The 19468-nt window shown below is 56.7% G+C and overlaps 1 protein-coding gene across 1 annotated transcript; it reads left to right on the forward strand.

Moving 5' to 3' along the window:
* The first annotated feature begins 1067 nt into the window (after positions 1–1067).
* Positions 1068–19242, forward strand: LOC121021412 (long-chain-fatty-acid--CoA ligase ACSBG2-like). Its single transcript, XM_040461728.1, has 14 exons — positions 1068–1214; positions 1648–1768; positions 2243–2448; positions 5144–5232; positions 5775–5895; positions 10631–10711; positions 10834–10983; positions 11103–11555; positions 13104–13162; positions 15297–15355; positions 16215–16490; positions 16746–16885; positions 17758–18004; positions 18333–19242. The coding sequence occupies exons 2-14, from the start codon at positions 1708–1710 to the stop codon at positions 18419–18421; spliced, it is 2031 nt and encodes a 676-aa protein (XP_040317662.1). The 5' UTR covers positions 1068–1214; positions 1648–1707; the 3' UTR covers positions 18422–19242.
* Positions 19243–19468: the final 226 nt, after the last annotated feature.

The raw sequence follows: 19468 nt of genomic DNA on the forward strand, positions 1-19468 counted from the left end.
TCGGGAGACTGCTGGCCAAAGCAGGAAGCGGGGGCTCCCACTGCTGGCCCCAGAACCATGTGGCTTCAGCCAGAAACCCCCTTGGCTCTCCCCCTCACGTGACTCACCTCCAAGTCAATCAAGATTTGGAACTTCAGCAGCCACCCCCAGCAACCCTTCTGTCTCTATGAATCTGACTTAAGTACCTCACAGGACTAGAATCCTACAGTATTTGTCCTTTTGTGTCTCGCTTATCTCACTGAGCATAATGTCTTCAAGGTTCATCCGCGTTGTAGCAGGTGCCAGAAACGTCCTCCCTTTTCTAAGGCTGAGTAATACTCCATTGCGCGGATGGACCACCATTTATCCTTCATCCACCAGTGGACGGTGGGTTTCTCTGAACTACCGTGAATCATGCTGCTTTGAACGGGAGTGTGCAAACCCTCGTCGAGTCCCTGCTTCCAATTCTCTTGGGTATGTCCCCGGAAATGGGATTGTGGGGTCACACGATAATGTGATGCTTAAAGTTTTGAGGAGCCAAAGAGGCCTCTAAATGATCTGTGTGCAAATCGGCCTCAACAGGGTCCAACAATCTGTGCAAATGCAGCTGCCTACACATCTGGGAGACTAGTCCATCTCCAGAAGGTGCTGGATGGACACATGAATTCATGAACAACCAGGCACAGCGAATCAAAGTCCTTGTCGACCTTCTGCCGACCTTGCCTAGCTCTTTGAAACAGTCGGCTTCCTTAGCCTCCGTGCTGCCAGTGCCTTCCAGGCTGCCTCCTCTGCCTCACTACTCCCTGTCACTACTCCCTCGTGAACACGTTCACTCAAAGCTGTAACAAAGCCGGGCAGAGACTATAAAGTCCCTCCAGCCGCCAGACTGAAACCCAAGACTTTGCTGCTGCCTCCTCCCTGGGGGCTGTCACCTTGGGAACCACTGGCTGGGGGGAGGGGGGGTGGGGTACAGATAGCGAAGGGCCTTCTTGGGTAGACCCCGGTCCCCTAAGACGGGCCTCTGCAAAGCAGCAACAGGCCATGTCGCCATCGAGGCTCCAGGCTACGGAATCGACAGTGATGTCACAAAGGCTGGCCACAGGCGGGAACATTCTAGATATCCAGTCTAGAGACGGCTGTCCCCCCTGTGGCTACAGCAGAGGAGGGGGTGACCAAAGCTGATAAAAAGAAGCTGGAGACAGAAGTGGGCACTGCCTTCCCGACGACAGAGAAGGGTAAAAATGTGCTGTGGGTGGAAGGGAGGGGTTGGGAGCTGAGATGTTTCAGCTCCTGCCAGGGATGAACCAGTCTGCATACTGGGTGGGGGATGGGCACAGAAGGCACCAGAAAGCAATTTTTTAGTAACACAGCCGTCAAGACCCCATGCCAATTCTGCCCTCACCACCCATCGCACTTCATTTCCTTCTACGGCCCCCACTTTTCCTTATACTCCAGCCCTGATGGCCTTCATCACATTACTCTCTCTTCTCAGATTCCTTCTCCCTCTCTTCTTTGGTCACCTCGAACCCCCCCCCACCCCCCGTTTAGAGTAGCCTTGTCCAATCACCCCCGTGACCAGGTGGGACCCCTGTGCCTCCCCACACAGCTGGACACTCCCAGCCCTCCAACGGACTGTCACTGGGTTTATATGAACGTATGTCTCTTCAGTCCCAGGAGACCAGATGCCTCCCAGACAGAAGAAGAGAGGCCGAGGGTACTGTGGACACCATGTCCTCGAACAAGCCGAGTCCAAAGGAGAGAGATCACCGAGCAGAAACTAAAGCCAGAGGTGGGGGACTCCCTGGGCCCCGGGTGTGGCGTCCTAGAGGAGGTGGGGTTCCCAGAGAAGCCCCTCGGGGATGGCCAAGGGTGGCTGAGCCGGCGCTGGGATCTTTGAGGTCGTGTGGGGCTGGCCGGGAGCAGGGGAGGGAGGCCGTGAACGAAGGTGGATGCAGTTTGTCATAGGTGCCCGGTCCTTGGTAAGTGCACGGGAGGGTGGCGGGCCCGTCACTGAGCTGCCTGCTTGCTGGCAGGGGGCCCAGTGCATCTGTCTGTCCACCCACCCCTGCGCCCTTTTCTGCGTCTCCCCATTCACCTGTCTTCCTCCCTTGGCGGCTGTGTCTTTCTCCCTCCCGCCACCCTGCCCCTCGCCCCCCGACTCTCCCCTGCGTCCTCCGCCCGCCTGGGCCGCCTTCAGAGCCACGGCCCTGCCCCCTTTCACCTACCTGGGGTCTCCTGGCCCCCGGGCCCCGCCTGCCCACAGGCCCCCGCTACTGGACGTCAAGGCGCGACGGCGAGGTGCACCTGCGGCAGGAGGACGCCTTCGCCAGCCAGGCGCCCGTCACCGTGCACGACATGGTCATGAACACGGCCATCAAGGACGCCAACTACATCGCGCTCGGCTCCAAGCACAGGACCGGCTGGCACCTGCTCACCTACATGGAGTACTACGCCAAGGCCTTCCTCAAGGTACCACGTGCCCTCCCGCGCCTGCGCGCTGCCCGCCTCTGCGCGCTTGCGCACTGCCGCGCCCGCGCCACTGCGCCTGCGCGCCGCTCCTCCTCTGCCTCCCCCGCCTGCGGGGCGGGCGCGAATCCTTTCCCCTGGCTCTGCCCTCGTCTGCGCGTTCTTGCTCAAATCACTTAACCTCCCTCATCGAGAGGTGTACCTTCAGCGCCTGTGATCTTTTTCGTTAAACAATGACCTAGGCTACACTTGCGGTGAGCACAGCATCACGTGTAGACTTGCGGAATCACGGTGTTGTGCACGTGAAGCTAACGTAACATTAGGTGTCAGCCGTATTTCAATTAACGTTTTTGAAAAATTACTCATTCTTATCATGACCTCGTTTCCTCATCTGTAACATGGGGGTTCTGTATCTATTTATATATATTTATTTATTTATATAATATTAAATTATATAATATTAATATAATATAAATATTATATATGTTATATATTTATATATAGAAATAAATATATATATAATATTAAAAAGAGGAAAGTTCTATATGGCCATATCCATTTTATACCTTATTTGTATTGAATTTAGTATAAAACATTGTTATATTAGGATTTTTGTGTGCAAATACATAAAATAAAACATCATAGCACCTCGCACAAAGGTTTGCTACAAGAATTCAGTGAGTGGACACATATCAAATAGCTCCTGGCTCGCACGAGGTATTACTCAGCATTTATTCTTATGGTTGTTACTGTTAATGTGTCTCTTCTGCAATGTCTCATCTTTTGAGCAAGGTCATCCCTGATCACCCTGGGTCCCCAAACTCACCCCCCCCCCCCCCCCCCACACACACACACTAATCTCTATCACAGCTCCTTTGAAAATTCTCTGCCCAGCTTTCATGGCCACCTGGGAGTATGATTGTATGATTTATTTGTCTAGCTGGTCAGTTATGAGGGCAAGGGGCCAGTCTGCCTCATTCATTGCAGGCCCCCAGAATCTAGAACAGAACCAGCCCCTTGGGTGTGTCTTCAATGAATGAATGCCCATCTATCAGATTAGGAAAGAGGATAAGGGACCTCAAGGGACTTCTCCAGTCAATGTAATAAACAAGGATGTGTGAAGTAGACAGTGGTCCAGAGAAAACTAAAGCAGGGAAGGGGGTAGATGAGCTAGGGGTGGGGGTGGAAATTTTAACATATGGTGGCCAGTGAGAGCCTCTCTGAGAGTGATATTTTCGCAAAGGCTTAAACAACTTGGTGGGGGGCAGGGAGCCAAGTGAGTATTTGGGGATAAGTGTTGCAGGTAGTGGGAACAAATGTGCAAAGGCCCTGGGGCAGAACAGTGCCATGCATGTTGACTGAATGGCAAAGAGGCCCATGTGGCTGAAGCAGAATGAGTGGAAAGGAGAGAGGGAGGTGGTGAGGGCAGGGGGTAACGGGGACACGTCTTGCTGGGTCTTGTGGGGCTTTTGCCAGGAGTGAGGTGGGAGCCATGGAGGGCTGGGAGAGGAGGGATGCGCCCAGAGTTGGTTGCTTACAGGCTGCGTGGAAAAAGAGAGACCCGTGGAGGTTGAGATGAAGACGTTTTGGAGACCTGTGTGGTACCCGGGGAGGGGATAGGAGGTGGTCAGATTCTGAAGGCAGAGCCAACATCATTTCTTGACGGATTGGGTGTCAGAGAGAATGAAAGGCACTGAGGACAATCAAGATTTCTGGCCAGTGCACGTTGGAGGGACTGCTACTGACTGAGATTGCGGAGGGCGGGGCCGGCAGAGGGGGGTGGGTAACGTCAGCAATTTTGTTCGGGCCGTGTTGGGTGTGTCGTGCCTGCCTGACGAGGACACTAGGAGTGGGCAGTGGTGCCCAAGAGTCTGGAGTGGACGGGAACGACCCACCTGGGGATGGCATCACCTGGTCCTGCCGGAACGGGCGAGTGTGTATCATCTTGAATGTTTAAGTCAATCCAGATGTCAGCACAAGTGATCATGCGGGAATCCAGAGCTTGGGTCATGCAGATGTTCACCCCAATATTGTATCTAATAAAAGTAGACGGGAGAAAGGATCTTACTTAAGTATCAACCAGTAAAGCGGGGTGGGGAGGCAGTCGCTAAATTATGACATTTCTCTACAATACAATATCATAGAGGTGTTATATCTGACACCATAGAGAAATAGTTAAAGGCTGGGGAAATAGGATGCATGGTTTTACGAACAATGGTGGGTTATGATCATATAGGGATAAGTACTGCCCAGATTTTATCAAATATTTATTCATAAAAATGTCGGGGGCGGGCATTTTGCTTGTCTTTTCTCCGTGTTTTTCAATCTCCATCTATCAACATTGGGGGCTGGATCATTCTTTTGTGGAGGGGTCTGTCCTGTACATTAGACAATGTTTCTTAGCAACCCCGGTGCCCGCCCACTCCATGTCAGCACCATCCCCTTCCCCAAAAATGTCTCCAGAGGTTGCCCAATGTCATCTGGAAGGCAGAATCATCCATGTTGAGAACCCCTGCTCCACGTGAATATATATGGTAGCTTGTAATGGGGGGGGGGGATGGGCTATTCTATTAGCAAACAGAAACACCAATGGTCAACAGAGAAAAGAGAGCCCAAGGTTCTCAGCCTGAGGCTCCTGGGCACGTGGGGGCAAGTGGTCGGTGAGCCCCCTGTGCCTCACAAGGGCCTCCTTTCCCAGCTGGGCCTGCAACGCTTCCACAGCGTGGGGATCATGGGGTTAAACTCCGAGGAGTGGGTCATCGCGAGCATTGGTGCTATCATGGCTGGGTAAGAGGTACCAGGTATCGCCCTGGGGTACACGGAGTCAGGAAGCCATCCGTCCAGCAAAGGCTCTTCCCCCCTCCTTCCACCCACCCCCCCGCTCTTGAATCCATAGGGGTCGCACGGAAGAGTCCCCAGTTCAGGGAGCAAACTAAGGCTCCTGCTTGGTCTGTGCTCAGTGGGATTTGTCAAGGGCCCAGCCCTGGGCACCAGCCAGCTCGCCCTTCCGACACTCTCTACCTGTCGAACTCAAACACATCCTGTGAAGCCCAGCTCCCATGAGCCCTCCTCCAAGAAGCCTCCCCAGGGCTCCCCAGCATTGAGACCTCCCTCTACCTGTCCAGACTGTTGGGGAACCCCTGGAAGGCAGGGTCCAAGCCCAAGCTGTCCCTGAGTCCCACCTTCAAACAAGGCATATTGGGGGTGTCAGGGGATGTCTGCTATACTCTATGCCCCACCCGAGGGACTGTCTCTCCTATGACACAACCGGCCTCCTGGGAGCCCTCCGATTCACCAGTGGGTCCTCACTTCTTGGGTTCTGCTTCCAGAGGCTTCTCCGTTGGCATCTTGTCCACCAACTCTCCAAAAACCTGCCAGGTCATCGCCGACAGCTCGGAGATGGACATCTTTGTGGTGGATAATGACAGACAGCTGCAGAAAATCATCCAGGTTAGTGACTCGTGCAAAGGCACGAACTTCGCCTAATAAAGAAAAGGAACCCAATGAGCGATGGACCCACCCTCCGTGGTCTCTCATGAGATGGGAACCGCGGATTCCACAGATGGATGGGCCCAGGGTCCCTGTGGGGTGCCAGGCGAGTGATGTTCTGGCCCAGTGCGGGTTCCGGCGCTAACCCCCAACGCACCCCCAACTGGGACTTATATCTTCCCGCTGCAAAGCAGGCAGATCCCCTCCTCCCACTTAAAACAAAAATTATTACGGTAAAATGCACACAATGTACAATTTACCCTCTTAACCCTTTTTAGTGTACGATTCTGTGGCATTTAGTACGTTCGTAGTATTGTGGAACCATGACCTCTGTCTGGTTCCAGAACATTCCATCACCTGCAAAGGAAACACTGTGCCTATTAGTGGGGACTCCTCACTCCCCTGGCCCCAGCCCCTGGCAACCCACTTTCTGTCTCTGTGGACTTGCCTGTTCTGGATGTTTCATCTTATTGGGATGGTACAACAGGTCCTATTTGGGGGGAACCCTGAATTTCCCTGGGTCCGGGGCTGATCCGAGTGAGGTGGTTCTGGGCGTGGGCGCCATGGTTCAAAGCGACTCCCTGTGAAATGGGGACACTAAGAGGACCATGACAAGCAGACAGAGGTAAGGAGGCAAAGACGACCACCATGAAACACCCACTAGGATGACTCAAAAAAAAATTTTTTTTAATTTTTAACGTTTATATTTGAAAGAGAGAGAGTGGGGGAGGGGCAGAGAGAGAGGGAGACACAGAATCGGAAGCGGGCTCCAGGCTCTATGCTGTCAGCACAGAGCCCGACGCGGGGCTCAAACTCACGAACCGCGAGGTCATGACCTGAGCCGAAGCCGGACGCTCAACCGACCAAGCCACCCAGGCGCCCCAGGATGACTCCGATTTTAAAACGGGTAAGGGGCGCCTGGGTGGCGCAGTCGGTTGGGCGTCCGACTTCAGCCAGGTCACGATCTCGCGGTCCGTGAGTTCGAGCCCCGCGTCGGGCTCTGGGCTGATGGCTCAGAGCCTGGAGCCTGTTTCTGATTCTGTGTCTCCCTCTCTCTCTGCCCCTCCCCCGTTCATGCTCTGTCTCTGTCCCAAAAATAAATAAACGTTGAAAAAAAAATTAAAAAAAAAAAATAAAAATAAAACGGGTAATACCGAGCACTGATGAGGACCTTCACTGCAAGATGGTACCGCCACCCTGGGAAGCGGTTTGACAGTTTCGTGTCAGGTTAGATAAACACCTACTATGTGGTGCAGCCCTTTCACCCGCGGATATGCACCCAAGAGCAACGAGAATGGGTGTCTCCACTGCGTGTCAGTGTCTGTGGCTGTTCTGTGCATGGAAATTGTTCCTCAATAAATTCCATCCTCTCTTGGTCTTGGTGAGAACGTAAAATGGCGTAGCCACTGTGGGACACAACACGACGTTTCCTCAAAACTTCAGAGTTACCAGCAATCTCACTGCTGGCTACATACCCAAAAGAAGTGAAGGAAAGATCTCGAAGATTGTTTTTTTTTAAGCTTATTTATTCATCTTGTGTGTGAGAGAGAGAGAGAGCAGGGGAGGGGCGGAGAGAGAGGGAGAGAGAGAATCCCAGGCTGTCAGCACGGAGCCTGACACAGGGCTCGATCCCACAAGCCGTGAGTGAGATCATGACCTGAGCCAACATCAAGAGTCAGACGCTTAACCAACTGAGCCACCCAGGCCCCCCCCCCCCGAAGATATTATTTGTTTGCACAAGTGCACAGCAGTAGTATTCACAGAAGTCAAAATGTGGAAATAACCCCGTGTCCGCTGACGGATGAATGGACAAACACCACGTGGTCCGTGCAAACAATGGAAGGGCATTCCTTTTTTAAAAACGTTTATTTATTTTTTAAATGTTTACTTTTGAGAGAGAGACAGAGACAGAGAGACAGAGGGAGGGTGGGGGAGGGGCAGAGAGACAGGGAGACACAGAATCCGAAGCAGGCTCCAGGCTCCGAGCTGTTAGCACAGAACCCGACGCAGGGCTCAAACCCACGAACTCGTGAGATCATGACCCGAGGTGAAGTCAGACGCTTAGCTGTCTGAGCCACTCAGGCGCCCCAGGAAGGGACATTTCTACACCCGCTACAATACGGATGGACCTTGAAGATACTGTGCTCAGTGACAGGAGCCACACACAGAAGGACACGTCCTGCACGACCCCACTCGCAGGAGGTCCCCGGAGGAGTCCTGTCCACAGAGACAGAGAGTAGATGGTGGGAGCCAGGGCTGGGGCAGGGGGGTGAGGAGTCCGTGCTTCATGGGGACAGAGTCTCAGTTTGGGGGAGATGAGAAAGTTTTGGGGTTCTGTTTCACATGAATGCAAATATAATTAACACACCAACTATATGCTTAAAAGTAGTTAAGGTGTTAAACTTTGTTGTGTATTATTTTTACCACGATTCTAATTTTCTATGTCTATTAAATAAGTAAATAAACCCAAGACAGGGTCTGTGCAGGTGACGAGGTATGTGCGGCCTGGGTCATTCGCCACCTGGAAGGTGAGCCCCTGCGAAGGTGGGGTCGCAAACTCAGATGCTAAGGGGCCAGCGCAAGATGTAAATAGTGAAACTTACACTGCTCGGCTGTCCTCACTGACCGCTGCTCTTTGCCTTTCGTCTTGTTTGGACCTCGGTTAGAGGGCCACGTCTGGGACAGCAGATGGCTGCTCTGGGTCCTGTACTTTCCCCCCAGGTGATACCTATTTGCTGACATTTCCCATGTTTTCATCTCCAGCTTTCCCAATGGTTGCACTGGGACGCCTAAGAAGCATCTCGGACGCAGCCTATCCAGACCTAACCTCCCGATCTTCCCGCCCACAACCTGCGCCTTCCCTCTGAGTTTCCTGCCTCAGGTGGCGGGTACTTCCTCCCTCCAGATTCCCAGGTCCCCTCTCTCAGGAAATCCTGTTGGCTCTGGGGGATCAGCAGAATTATGGCCGAAGACGTCCACGTCCTAATTCCCGGAGCCTGTGATCCGGGTGCCTCCCATGGCAAAAAGGCATTTTGCTCTTAGGATTAAGAGTAAGGCCCTTCAGATGGGAGATGATCCTGGATTATTCGTGTGGGTCTCCTATAATCACACGAGCCCCTCAAAGCACAGAACTTTCTCCAGCTGGAGACGGGAGACTTGAGGCAAAAGGGACAGCAGAGAGATTCAGAGCAGGAGAGGAACGCAGCCCACCCTGTTTCTGGCTTTGAAAATGGAGGAAGGGACGACGAGCCAGGGGCTATGGCGCTATCTAGAAGCCGAGAATGGCCTTCAGCTGACAGCCAGGAGGGAGACAGGCAGACCTCGGTCGTACATCTGCAAGGAACTGAATTCTGCCAACAACTCAAATGAGCCAGGGTCCCAATGAACAATCCTCCTTGGAGCCTCCAGAAAGGGACCCAGCACCCACACCTGGATTTGGGGATTTTGAGACTCCAAGCAGAGACCCGACCAAATGACACAATATGTCGTACCTTAGTGGCCCCTATCAGCCGTAGGAAATTAATGCAGTCTGCCTTCAAAATGTGCCCAGGACCCCCCAACATCAGAATCAAAACACAACCACCACAACTAAGGTCCCAATTCAAAAACTGGGCCAAGGACTTAAGTACCTCTCTCTAGAGAAGAAACGCAGATGGCAAACGAGCCGGTGAAAAGATGCCCAACACGTAACGTCATCGGGGAAAAACGCAGAGTGAAGCCACGAAACACCACTTTGCGCCCAGGAAGTCAGTTATTATCAGAAAAGCAGAGGGGCGCCTGGGTGGCTCGGTCGGTTGAGCGTCCGACTTCGGCTCAGGTCATGATCTCGCGGTTCGTGGGTTCCAGCCCCGCGTCGTGCTCTGTGCCGACAGCTCGGAGCCTGGAGCCTGTTTCGGATTCTGTGTCTCCCTCTTTCTCTGCCCCTCCCCTGCTCGCTCTCTCTCTCTCTCAAAAAAAATTAATTAATGAAAACAAGAAATTAAAAAAAGAAAAGCGGGTGACAAGTGTCAGGATGTGGAACAAGCTGGAAAAGTCTGGCGGCTCCTTACAAAGCCAAACAGAGAATGATCCCGTGACCCAGCGATCCTGCTCCCAGGTGTCTCCCCAAGAGAATGGGGCACAAGTGTGCAAACAAAAACCCGTGCATAGACGTCCACAGCAGCCAAAGCATGGGGACGGCCCAGCTGGCCACCACCCCGTGAACGGACAAGCAAACTGCGACCCGTCCACACCCTGGAGTGGTCGTTCAGCCGCAGGAGGAGTGAGGTGCTTGCACGTGGATGGATCTCGAAGACGAGACGTTCAGGGAAAGCAGCACATAGTGTGGGATTCCATGTGTCCGAAACCTCTGGAACCGGCACGTCCGTAGAGGCAGAGCGGATGCGTGGTTTCCAAGGGCTGGAGGACAGAGGAAGGGAGTCACCGCTGATGGGCCTCGGCTTCCCTTTCGGGGAGATGGAACGTTCTGGAACCGGACGGAGGGTGACGGTCGCATAACGTGAATTTAGCGGTGCTAAGTGCCGCTGCATCGCCCGCTCTGACATGGTTAAAATGGCAAATTCATGTGCGTTTTGACGCAATAAAAGGGAAGGCGGGGAGCGCCCTGGCCGCCCGTGGTAGGAAGCGCTGGGGCTCGGGGCTGAGCTGTCGCCGGCTCGCAAGCCCTGCGCCTGCTGAGCCCCGCGGTATCTGGCAGATCCAGGGCTACTTGAAGCACCTCAAGGCCATCGTCCAGTACAAGGAGGAGATCCGGACCCGGCTGCAGAACCTGTATTCTGTAGGTCCTCACCGGGAGCGGGGTGTGGGGGAGGGGACGGCCCCGGGGGTGGAGGTCACAGGCCCCACCCACCGCCACCCACCGCCACCCCCCCGTGAGCCCACGCGGCACCCTCTCCGCAGTGGAGAGGCTTCCTGGACCTGGCAGACGGCGTCTCGGAAGACACGCTAAACCAGGCCATCGACTCCCAAAAGCCCAGCCAGCGCTGTGCCCTGCTCTACAGCATGTCGATCGCCGGCCCCCCAAAGCCCGTGATGCTCAGCCACGACAACGTGAGCGTCCCGCCCGGAGCCGGCAGGCTGGGGCTCCCGGCCTCGCGTGGTGGACGAGCGCGTGCTCCTGGGGGTCGCGGGCAGAATGGCCCACGGGAGACGGCTGAGGTGCCTTGCAGATCACGTGGACCACGGAGACCGCTGCCCAGACCCTGTCTTATAAGCGCCCCCCGGAGGAACAGGAGGTCCTGGTGAGCTACCTCCCGCTCAGCTACCTGACGGCCCAGCTCTTCGCCGTGTGGGTCTCCATCTCTGTCGCCGGAGCCCTCTACTTTGCCCAGCCGGATGCTCTGAGGGTGAGGCAGACCTCCTGGGTCCCCTGCCGCGGTGGGTGCAGGGGTGGTTGGGGAGGCCGGGCGGGCGGGGGGGTCACCCCGAGAGCAGGGGGGGGGCTCACCCCAGCACTGGCATCCCCACCCGGTGCCCCGCCGGTGGCTGTGCGACCTTGGTCCTTCTCCCCCCTGCGCCTCAGTTTCCCCATCTGTAAAGTGAAGGGGGTGAGCGGACAGGAGCTAGTGTCGTGCAGGACGGGGAGCGTGTATCTGGCTCGTCTCGCAGCGAGAAAATTCTCGGTGCAGGAAGCTTAACTGAGCCATTAAAAGCATATCAGTGGAAACAACCCAAGTGCCCATCAACAGATAGATGGATAAAGAAATGCGTTCCATCCGTACGACAGAATGTGATCCAGCCTTAGAAAGGGAGGACTTCCTGCCGCCCGTCACCGCGTGGACGGACCCGGAGGACGCCGTGCGCAGTGACAGGAGCCGGACACAGAAGGACACGTCCCACGTGACCGCACGCACAGGGGGTCCCCAGAGGAGTCCCGTCCACAGAGACAGAGTAGATGGTGGGAGCCAGGGGTGGGGAGTCCGTGCTTCATGGGGACAGAGTCTCAGTCTGGGGAGATGGAAAGTTCTGGAGACGGATGGCGGGGGCGGCTGCACGACAGCGTGCATGTGCCTGAGGCCGCTGAGCTGTGCGCTTAGAGGTGGTGAAAATGGTGTTTGGTGAATTTTACTTCCAGTTGAAAGAAAAAAAAAGCACACGAGGTCACTGACATTCATCACGAAACGTCAGTCACGGTTGTGCTGACTCTCCGAATGTAGAAAAACACAAAATTCCCAAGACAGGAATTAGGGGGAAACAAACACTGACATTGTTGCCCGGATCCTTAGGACTCCCTCAGCCAAGGGGCTCGAAGGCTTTTCCTGCGAAGGGCCAGGCAGTAAGTGATCTAGGCTTCCCTACACCGTGTAGGTTCCCAGGGAGAGAACACGTACCTGCAGGTTCCCCGCGGCCCAAACTGGAAAACTTTTCGGACGACGAAAGTTTCGGTGTCGTGCTTTCACGCGTCACAAAACAGCTGCCCTCCCGGAACTCTTGAGAGGCCTTTCCACAACGTCAAAGCCATCTCGGCCCTGGGGCTGGCCTCTGCCACCCGTGTCCTGGCCGGTAGAAAGGCTGGCTTGGGCGGGCGCGGTGGGATTTGCCTCGCTTGGTACAGATTTCACTCGCCAGCGTTCAGGGTCCATGTTTCGGTGGTGGTCTCGCTGCGGGAACCTTTCCCGGTACCTGGAAGGAGGTCTGAAAAGAGTGACAAGGGCGCAGTTTGTCCGTCCCCGTGCCCTACTTCCTCCTATTCTCTCCTTCCGACCCCCATCCCTCCCTCTGTATCTCGTCTCGTCTCTCCCTCCCTCCATCTCTGTGGGTCTCTGTATCCGCACCTTCCCTTCCCGGCTCTTCTCCACGCACCTCTTCACCCCGACTCGGGTTCTGGGAGAGGGTGGACAGGACCAGAGACAGCCAATGGCGCGTTGAGCCACCTGGGGAAGGACACGGATCCTGCGTGTCCCGCTGATGGGGGCAGTTGGGAGCAGATGGTCCCTGCCATCCCCGCCGGAGCTCTGGCCGCGGCTGTTAACTGCCCCCCTGCCCCACTCACCACACGGCTCCCGGCCGGGGCGGCGGAAAGGACTTCCAGCACCTGGCCCTGCCGCGGGGCGGGGGGGGGGGGGGGGGGGCGCGGGGGCCCCCGGGGCCCCGGGGGGGGGGGGGGGGGGGTGGGGGGGCGGGGCTCGCCTTGAACCCCCTTCCCCCACCGCCGCTCGCTCCCGGACCAGGTGGGTGCCCGCTATCACCCGGCCCTGTCCCCCCGCAACGCAGACCCAAAGGCCGATGAGTGAAAAAGCAGGTGCACCCAGGTATGGCATGACCTGGAGCCCTTCCGATTTGTTCTTTGGTTTTGTAATTCGCAAACCATCATTTTTACTAATGGCCGATTATTTCTGCCCCCCTGGCACCTTGGGAGAGAACGCATTCACTGCTGTTGTAAAGGCTGCAACAAACGTTATTTCCTGGTCCGGGGGGGGGGGGGGGGGGGGGGGGGGGGGGGGGGGCAATTTAGGGGCGCTGCTTTGTAGCTGTGTGGTTCTGGGTCCCTGACGAGGTCGAGCTGCTGGCCCCAGTTCCTCAGTTGGGGGGTCCTCCTACCACGGCATCCGCTCCCCTCATACGAGAGACCCCCCGAAAGAGCAAGGTGGACGCCACCCTCTCCTTTGGGACAGGAAATAAATGTACGGGACACCAGGGGACGTTTGAAACTTCAGATAAACAACACCTTTCGGATTATTTTAAAGTATCGGTATAGCCCCCTACAATATCTAGGACGTCCTTGTACTGAGCGCCGAATCCTAACCCCTAGACCACCAGGGAGCGACTGAACTCGTAATTGAGACAGACATCTTACGAGGCACCTCCCATTTGATCTGGCAACCCTATCACGGCCTCACCTCAGAAGTGGCCCTTCGTTATTTCTGCCACTTCTGACGGGGTCGTGCAGATCAGCCCCCTCCAGGGTGGGAGGGGGCCGCACAAGGATGTGGATTCTGGGTGGGCAAAGGGATCTTTGGGAGCCACCCAGGAGGCCGGCTACTGCAGCCTCCGATCTAGTTGGGGGTCCCCCGCAGGCTTCCCGGAGGATTCGTGCCGAGTTGAAAGAAGAACGGACAGAACAGGCGACCGGGGCGAGAGTCATGGCCCTTCTGGTGTGGCGGCTTTCTCTCCTGTCCTGGATCTTCCTCACCTGGGGCTCACCTCTCCAACGGGGACAGGGGCAGATTTTACGCAGTACGACCGCGGCCGCGAGGAGGGTCCGGTACGATCGGACCTCCATTTCCATCTGGGCCGAGGGGACCGAACATCTTAGAGTCTGTGGGGTAGGGGAGGCTGGTGAGGGCTTGAGTGGTCTGGGAAATGGCAGTCGCACACACACAAAAAGCAGGAAGGGAGGGGGTTCAGTAACTCATCCGGGTGTCCGCAGACCGGTGCCGCTCTAGAGAGAAATAAACTCCTCGCGCGTTTCTGGAAGGAGGCGATGGTGGAGGTCAGTGCCAGCCGCCCCTCCGCGGTGGGGCCCGTTACCTCCCACAAGAGCTGGAGGAGAGAGCCAGAGTTTATCTCCCGAATGTTTGCATTTCAAAGGGAGGAGACCTTTCTGGGGAGTAGATTTGCATCTCAAAGGGCGGAGAAAGGACTTATCCGCAAGCTTTTTAAAGGAGCTAGTCTACGGGGCGGGGGGAGTTTAAGCGGCCATCTGGGAAGTTCTCCTGGGAGCTCGGGGTTTTCTCGGGCAGGAATGCGGGGGGCGGGGGGATGGGGTCATCCTGGGGATGGGGCCCGCGCTTTCAGAAACGCGAGTATGTTCTCAGGTCTTTCTGTGTGGGAGTGGATGCAATCGTTCGAGCACAGAGCCTGCGGCTCTTAGACGTCAAGGCTAGGACCCAGCGAGAAGAGGGCTCAGAGGAGCCCGACCAGAGTTTGGTCAGGGAGAGACTCACTATCCTTAGTGCGCCTTGGCTTTGGGGGAGGTGGGATCAACTTTCAGCAGAGACAGGACAAAGAGCCAATCACAAAGCACTTGCTCACCTCGACCCCCAAACCCAGAGAGGCAGGGCAGAAAGGGGGTCAGGCAGGGAGGCTGAAGGAAGGAGAGGTGACTCGGCCGCTGGGAGGTGGTTTTGGGAGTTTCTGGTCCGGGCCCCAGCGGTGCTTCCTAGGTGGCTGCTTGGCCTGTGTCACACCCCTAGGGTTACAGCGGGGACACCAGGCGTCACAGAACCCCTCCCACGCGGGGTGTGGGGCTTGCAATGTAGGCAGCCAGAGACAGCCCTTGGTCCTTCCAGAACAGATCACTCCACACAAGCCGTAAAGCGGCCCGTGGTAAGTGGTGTTCGCAGACGTGAAGTCACAACAAGGGCCGCTCACTGAGGGCTCTCAGCTTCCATTCATTCCTTTTGGGCAGTTTGCGCATTCAGGGAGCGTCTGAACGTGAACTCGGAGCTCGCGCTGCCCTGGGGGCTGGGCGTCGGCCCTCGTGGGGTGTGTCTTAGCTCGGGGCTGGCGTAACGGAGCGCCCCACACCGGAGGGGGTGGGGGGCTTAAACCGCAGAGATTTACTCTCAGTTCTGGAGGCTGCGAGCCCAGGATCAAGGTGCCGTGGATTCGGTTCTGGGGGAGCACCTCTCTCTGGCTTGGGGACGGCCGCCTCCTCTCCGTGTCTCTGCGCGGTGGGAGAGGCCTAGCAAGCTCACTCTGGTGTCTCTTCGTGAAGGACATCAGACTCATCACGAAGGCCCCACCCTCAGGGCCTCATCTAAACCGAATGAGGGTGACGCAATTCAGTCCGGGCAGGGTGCATCCTGGGTGTTGGCTGGGCCAGCTTGGAGGCCCTGCCCTGAGTCTCCAGACAGCCTGGGGGAAGCAGGGCAAGGACGGGGGTCTGGGTGCCTGGACAGGAACCCTCGAACTTTGAGAGGTGAAGCAAAAGCATCTTCCCCTGGCCCCCCTTTCCAAGGAGATAAGCAGGTGGTAAGCTGCCTCATTCTCGCCTGGATCATGGCTTCCTCTCCGTCCCAGATACCTTTCACAGCAGCCAATTCCACCCAGATGGTGTCTTGAGTTTACCTGTCCCTTGCCTTGTCCCCCGTACTTACCTGTGGGTTCCCCAGGGGCCAGGGGCCGGGTGTCGTGCGTCCACGTGCCCTGCAAGCTTGGCTCTGAGTCAGGGTGGGCCAAGCCTTCCCTCCCTGGGGGACCGCACCCTGTTTCCCTTCTCCATCTGTCCCCTACTTTGGATCTATGGGACTCTAGCAGCCAGGCAGGCAGAAGAGGCCTGGGATCTGACACCTGTGTGCCTGGGGGCAGAGGGGCAGCGAGCAGGGGGCACCCCTAAGCCAGTGGGGATCTGTACCTGGTGTCTATAATCACCCCCTCCCTGCCCACTGTCCCCAGCTGTGGGAAGTCCCTCCCCAGCACCCGCACCAAGACCCAGAAAGAAGATGGAGATGGCATTGGGGACATCCACATTTGGGGCCAGAACATCTTCATGGGGTACCTCGACGATGAGGAGAAAACCCAGGAGAAGATTGATCTCCATGGCTGGCTGCGCACGGGGGACCTGGGCTTTTTGGACGATGACGAATTCCTCTACGTCACGGGCAACGAAAGGGGTGAGCAAGACCAGGCTGCAGGGTGCTCTCTGCCTCTGACCAGGCCCCACGGGGCTGCTGCGGACGGTGGTGCAGGTTGCACACAGCACGATGATGAGGGACGACTGAAGTCCAGCTTGGAGGAAGGGGCACCCTTTGTATGCTGTCTATCTCTATCTCCGTTGTTTCTGAGCATCCAGGGGTGGCTCTGGGCTCCAGACAGCTGACTTGATGTAGCTTTTCAGGACCACAACCTTCCTGTCTCTCCGCCTGCAGATCTCATCACCCTCAGTTCAGGTGAGAAGATCAACCCGAACCCCATCGAGGAGCGGGTGAAGAGGCACATTCCCGTTGTCCGCTACGTCGTGCTGGTGGGCCAGGACGCCCCATACCTCTGTGCCCTGCTCACGCTCAAGGTACCTCAGCTGGTTTTGAGCCTCGTGGCAAGTCTGGGCTGTTGGCTGGATGGGGGCGGCCATCCTGGTTTCAAGATGGGGAGACTGGGGCGCCTGGGGAGGGGGTTCAGTCGGTGAAGCGTCTGACTCTTGGTTTCCGCTCAGGTCATGATCTCGTGGTTTGTGAGTTCAAGCTCTGCATCAGGCTCTGTGCTGACAGTGCGGAGCCTGCTTGGGATTCTCTCTCTCTCCCTCTCTCTCTCTCTCTCTGCCCCTCCCCTACCCATGAGTGTGCACTCTCTCTCAAAATAAACTTAAAAAACGGGGGGGGGGGGAGGGCACCCGCCTGGCTCCGTCGGTTGAGCATCTGACTTCGGCTCAGGTCATGATCTTACGGTTCGTGGGTCCAAGCCCCGCCTCGGGCTCTGTGCTGACAGCTCGGAGCCTGGAGCCTGTTTCGGATTCTGTGTCTCCTTCTCTCTCTCTGCCCCTCCCCCACTCACACTCTGTCTCTGTCTCTCTCAAAAATAAATAAACATAAAAAAAAAAAAAAAAGATGGGGAGACCGAGGCTGGGAGAGGAGAGGCAGTGGGTTGGTTGCTCAGTGCCAGCTCCCCATGTCGTGGGCCTGGGGCATTGGCTGTGCCTGTAGGGGAGAAGCTCCTGGCCTGTTTCCAGAAAAATGTCAGAGGGACTTGAGCCCGGCCCACCAGCCCCCAGGAAGCGGGGAAGTGCCAGGCAGGTCCCCCAGGCTGAGCCTGCTTCCTCATTTGTACAACGGGGGTGGGGACCTGGCCCTCCCAGGGTCGGGACCATGAGTGCAAGCCCCGGCACGGGGAGCCGGGCTTGGGGGCCGCGTGAGAGCCACCTGACCCGCCTTCCCCGAACGACAGTGCCAGATCAACACGGACACGGGGGAGCCTCGGAACGCGCTGAGCAGCGAGGCGGTCGCTTTCTGCCGGCAGCTCAAGAGCCAGTCCACCAGGCTGTCGGACATCGTCTGTGACAGAGACCCGGTGGTCACAGAGTTCATCGGTCAGGGGATCGATGCTGCCAATGCAGAGGTCACCTCCAACAGCGCCAAGATCGTCAAGTGGACCATCCTTGAGACGGACTTCTCCATGGCCGGAGGGGAGCTGGGTGAGTGGACACGGGCCGGGGAAGGGGTCCGGGCGCGGTCGCTCACACCCAAGGCCCTGGGGTACTCATCAAAACGCCACCATCTCCTGGGCTGGGATCCCTGGCACCTGCATTTGTAACCAGCGCCTCTGAGGAATCTGGCAGGCGGTCACCCGCGGTGGTCCCCAGACCACCAGGCATTCGGAGATAGGCCTCTCGGACCTCTCTTCCCCGGGCCCCTCAATCCAGTCACCCCTCTGCGTCCTTAGGACGGATCTGGCTCACCGACATCTCATCCTGCGGGGGGGGGGGGGGGGGGGGCCCCCCCTTGGACGTGATTCTGTTTCAGGGGCAACCGCCAAACTGAAGAGGGCCAACGTGGGCAAGATGTACCAGCCTGAGATTGAAAGCTTTTACTCGGAGAAGGATGAATACTAGCAGTGGGGGGGGGGGGGGGGGCCGGGGGGGGCTTCCTGCTGCCTCAGGAGACCGCCTGCCGTGGGCCTCCTCCGTCCCCCATTGGATGATCACAGAGCCACCTTCCAGTGGGAGGGAAGCCCCCATTTTCGCTAAGCCACCCCTCTGGGGCAGTGTTTCAGATTCAAAGGTAAAGGGACAATAAAAATGGTTTTGCCAAAGCAGTGGTGTTTACCCGGGGTGGTCCTGCACCCCCAGAACATGTGTGGCGACGTCTAGGGGACATTTTGGGTTTGTCCCAACTAGGCAGGCAGGTGCTAGGGGCGCTCGGTGGGGGGAGGCCAGTCAGGGCTGTTGCCCCACAACCCATAGTGCACAGGGGAGCCCCCCACACCAGGAAAAACTGCCTGGCCACAAAAGGTCAGTTGTGCCTAGGTAGGTGAGGGGCTGCGAACGGAAGGCTCTGGAAAAGTAAAAAACAGGGCTGATGAAGCTCCTAGGTTTCTTTCTCCACTTTGAGAATCTGCACCGTCTACCTGAGAAGCCGATCCCGCTGCACCGCCCAGTAAACCTCTGGAGAGCCGGTGCAGGAACATCCCACCCCCCAGCCCCCCACCGCTGTTTGCAGTCACCTAAGTCACCTGGAGAGAACGGCTGCGGCCTCGCCGGGAACCCACCAAACGCCAGGGCAACACGTGTTCGACAGTTACGGTTGCAGCCAAAATGCTAACAGGAAACTTCAGAACAGCAAGATAAAGAAAACGCTCTGAAGCTCAGGCTGCTTAGTTCCGTGAGGAAAGCGAGCATGCAAGCCTGTGCGGGGAAACTCTGAAAAGGGAAGAATAATTAACGAAGCGGGGGGGGGGGGGGGGGGTAGTCCTACCAGAGAATAAATAAATTACAAAGCAGCCGTTATTAAACTTTTTTTTTCAACGTTTATTTATTTTTGGGACAGAGAGAGACAGAGCATGAACGGGCGAGGGGCAGAGAGAGAGAGGGAGACACAGAATCAGAAACAGGCTCCAGGCTCTGAGCCATCAGCCCAGAGCCCGACGCGGGGCTCGAACT

This window comes from Herpailurus yagouaroundi, unplaced genomic scaffold (assembly GCF_014898765.1).
Source record: "Herpailurus yagouaroundi ecotype Mexico unplaced genomic scaffold, PumYag 295, whole genome shotgun sequence".
Lineage (NCBI taxonomy): Eukaryota > Metazoa > Chordata > Mammalia > Carnivora > Felidae > Herpailurus > Herpailurus yagouaroundi.

Coding starts and splice junctions, on each gene's coding strand:
- LOC121021412 (XM_040461728.1), top strand. CDS start 1,708: ATGTCCTCGAACAAGCCGAGTCCAAAGGAGAGAGATCACCGAGCAGAA. Junction 2,449..5,143: donor ACGCCAAGGCCTTCCTCAAG/GTACCACGTGCC, acceptor CTCCTTTCCCAG/CTGGGCCTGCAACGCTTCCA. Junction 13,163..15,296: donor GCAGACCCAAAGGCCGATGA/GTGAAAAAGCAG, acceptor TTGCGCATTCAG/GGAGCGTCTGAACGTGAACT.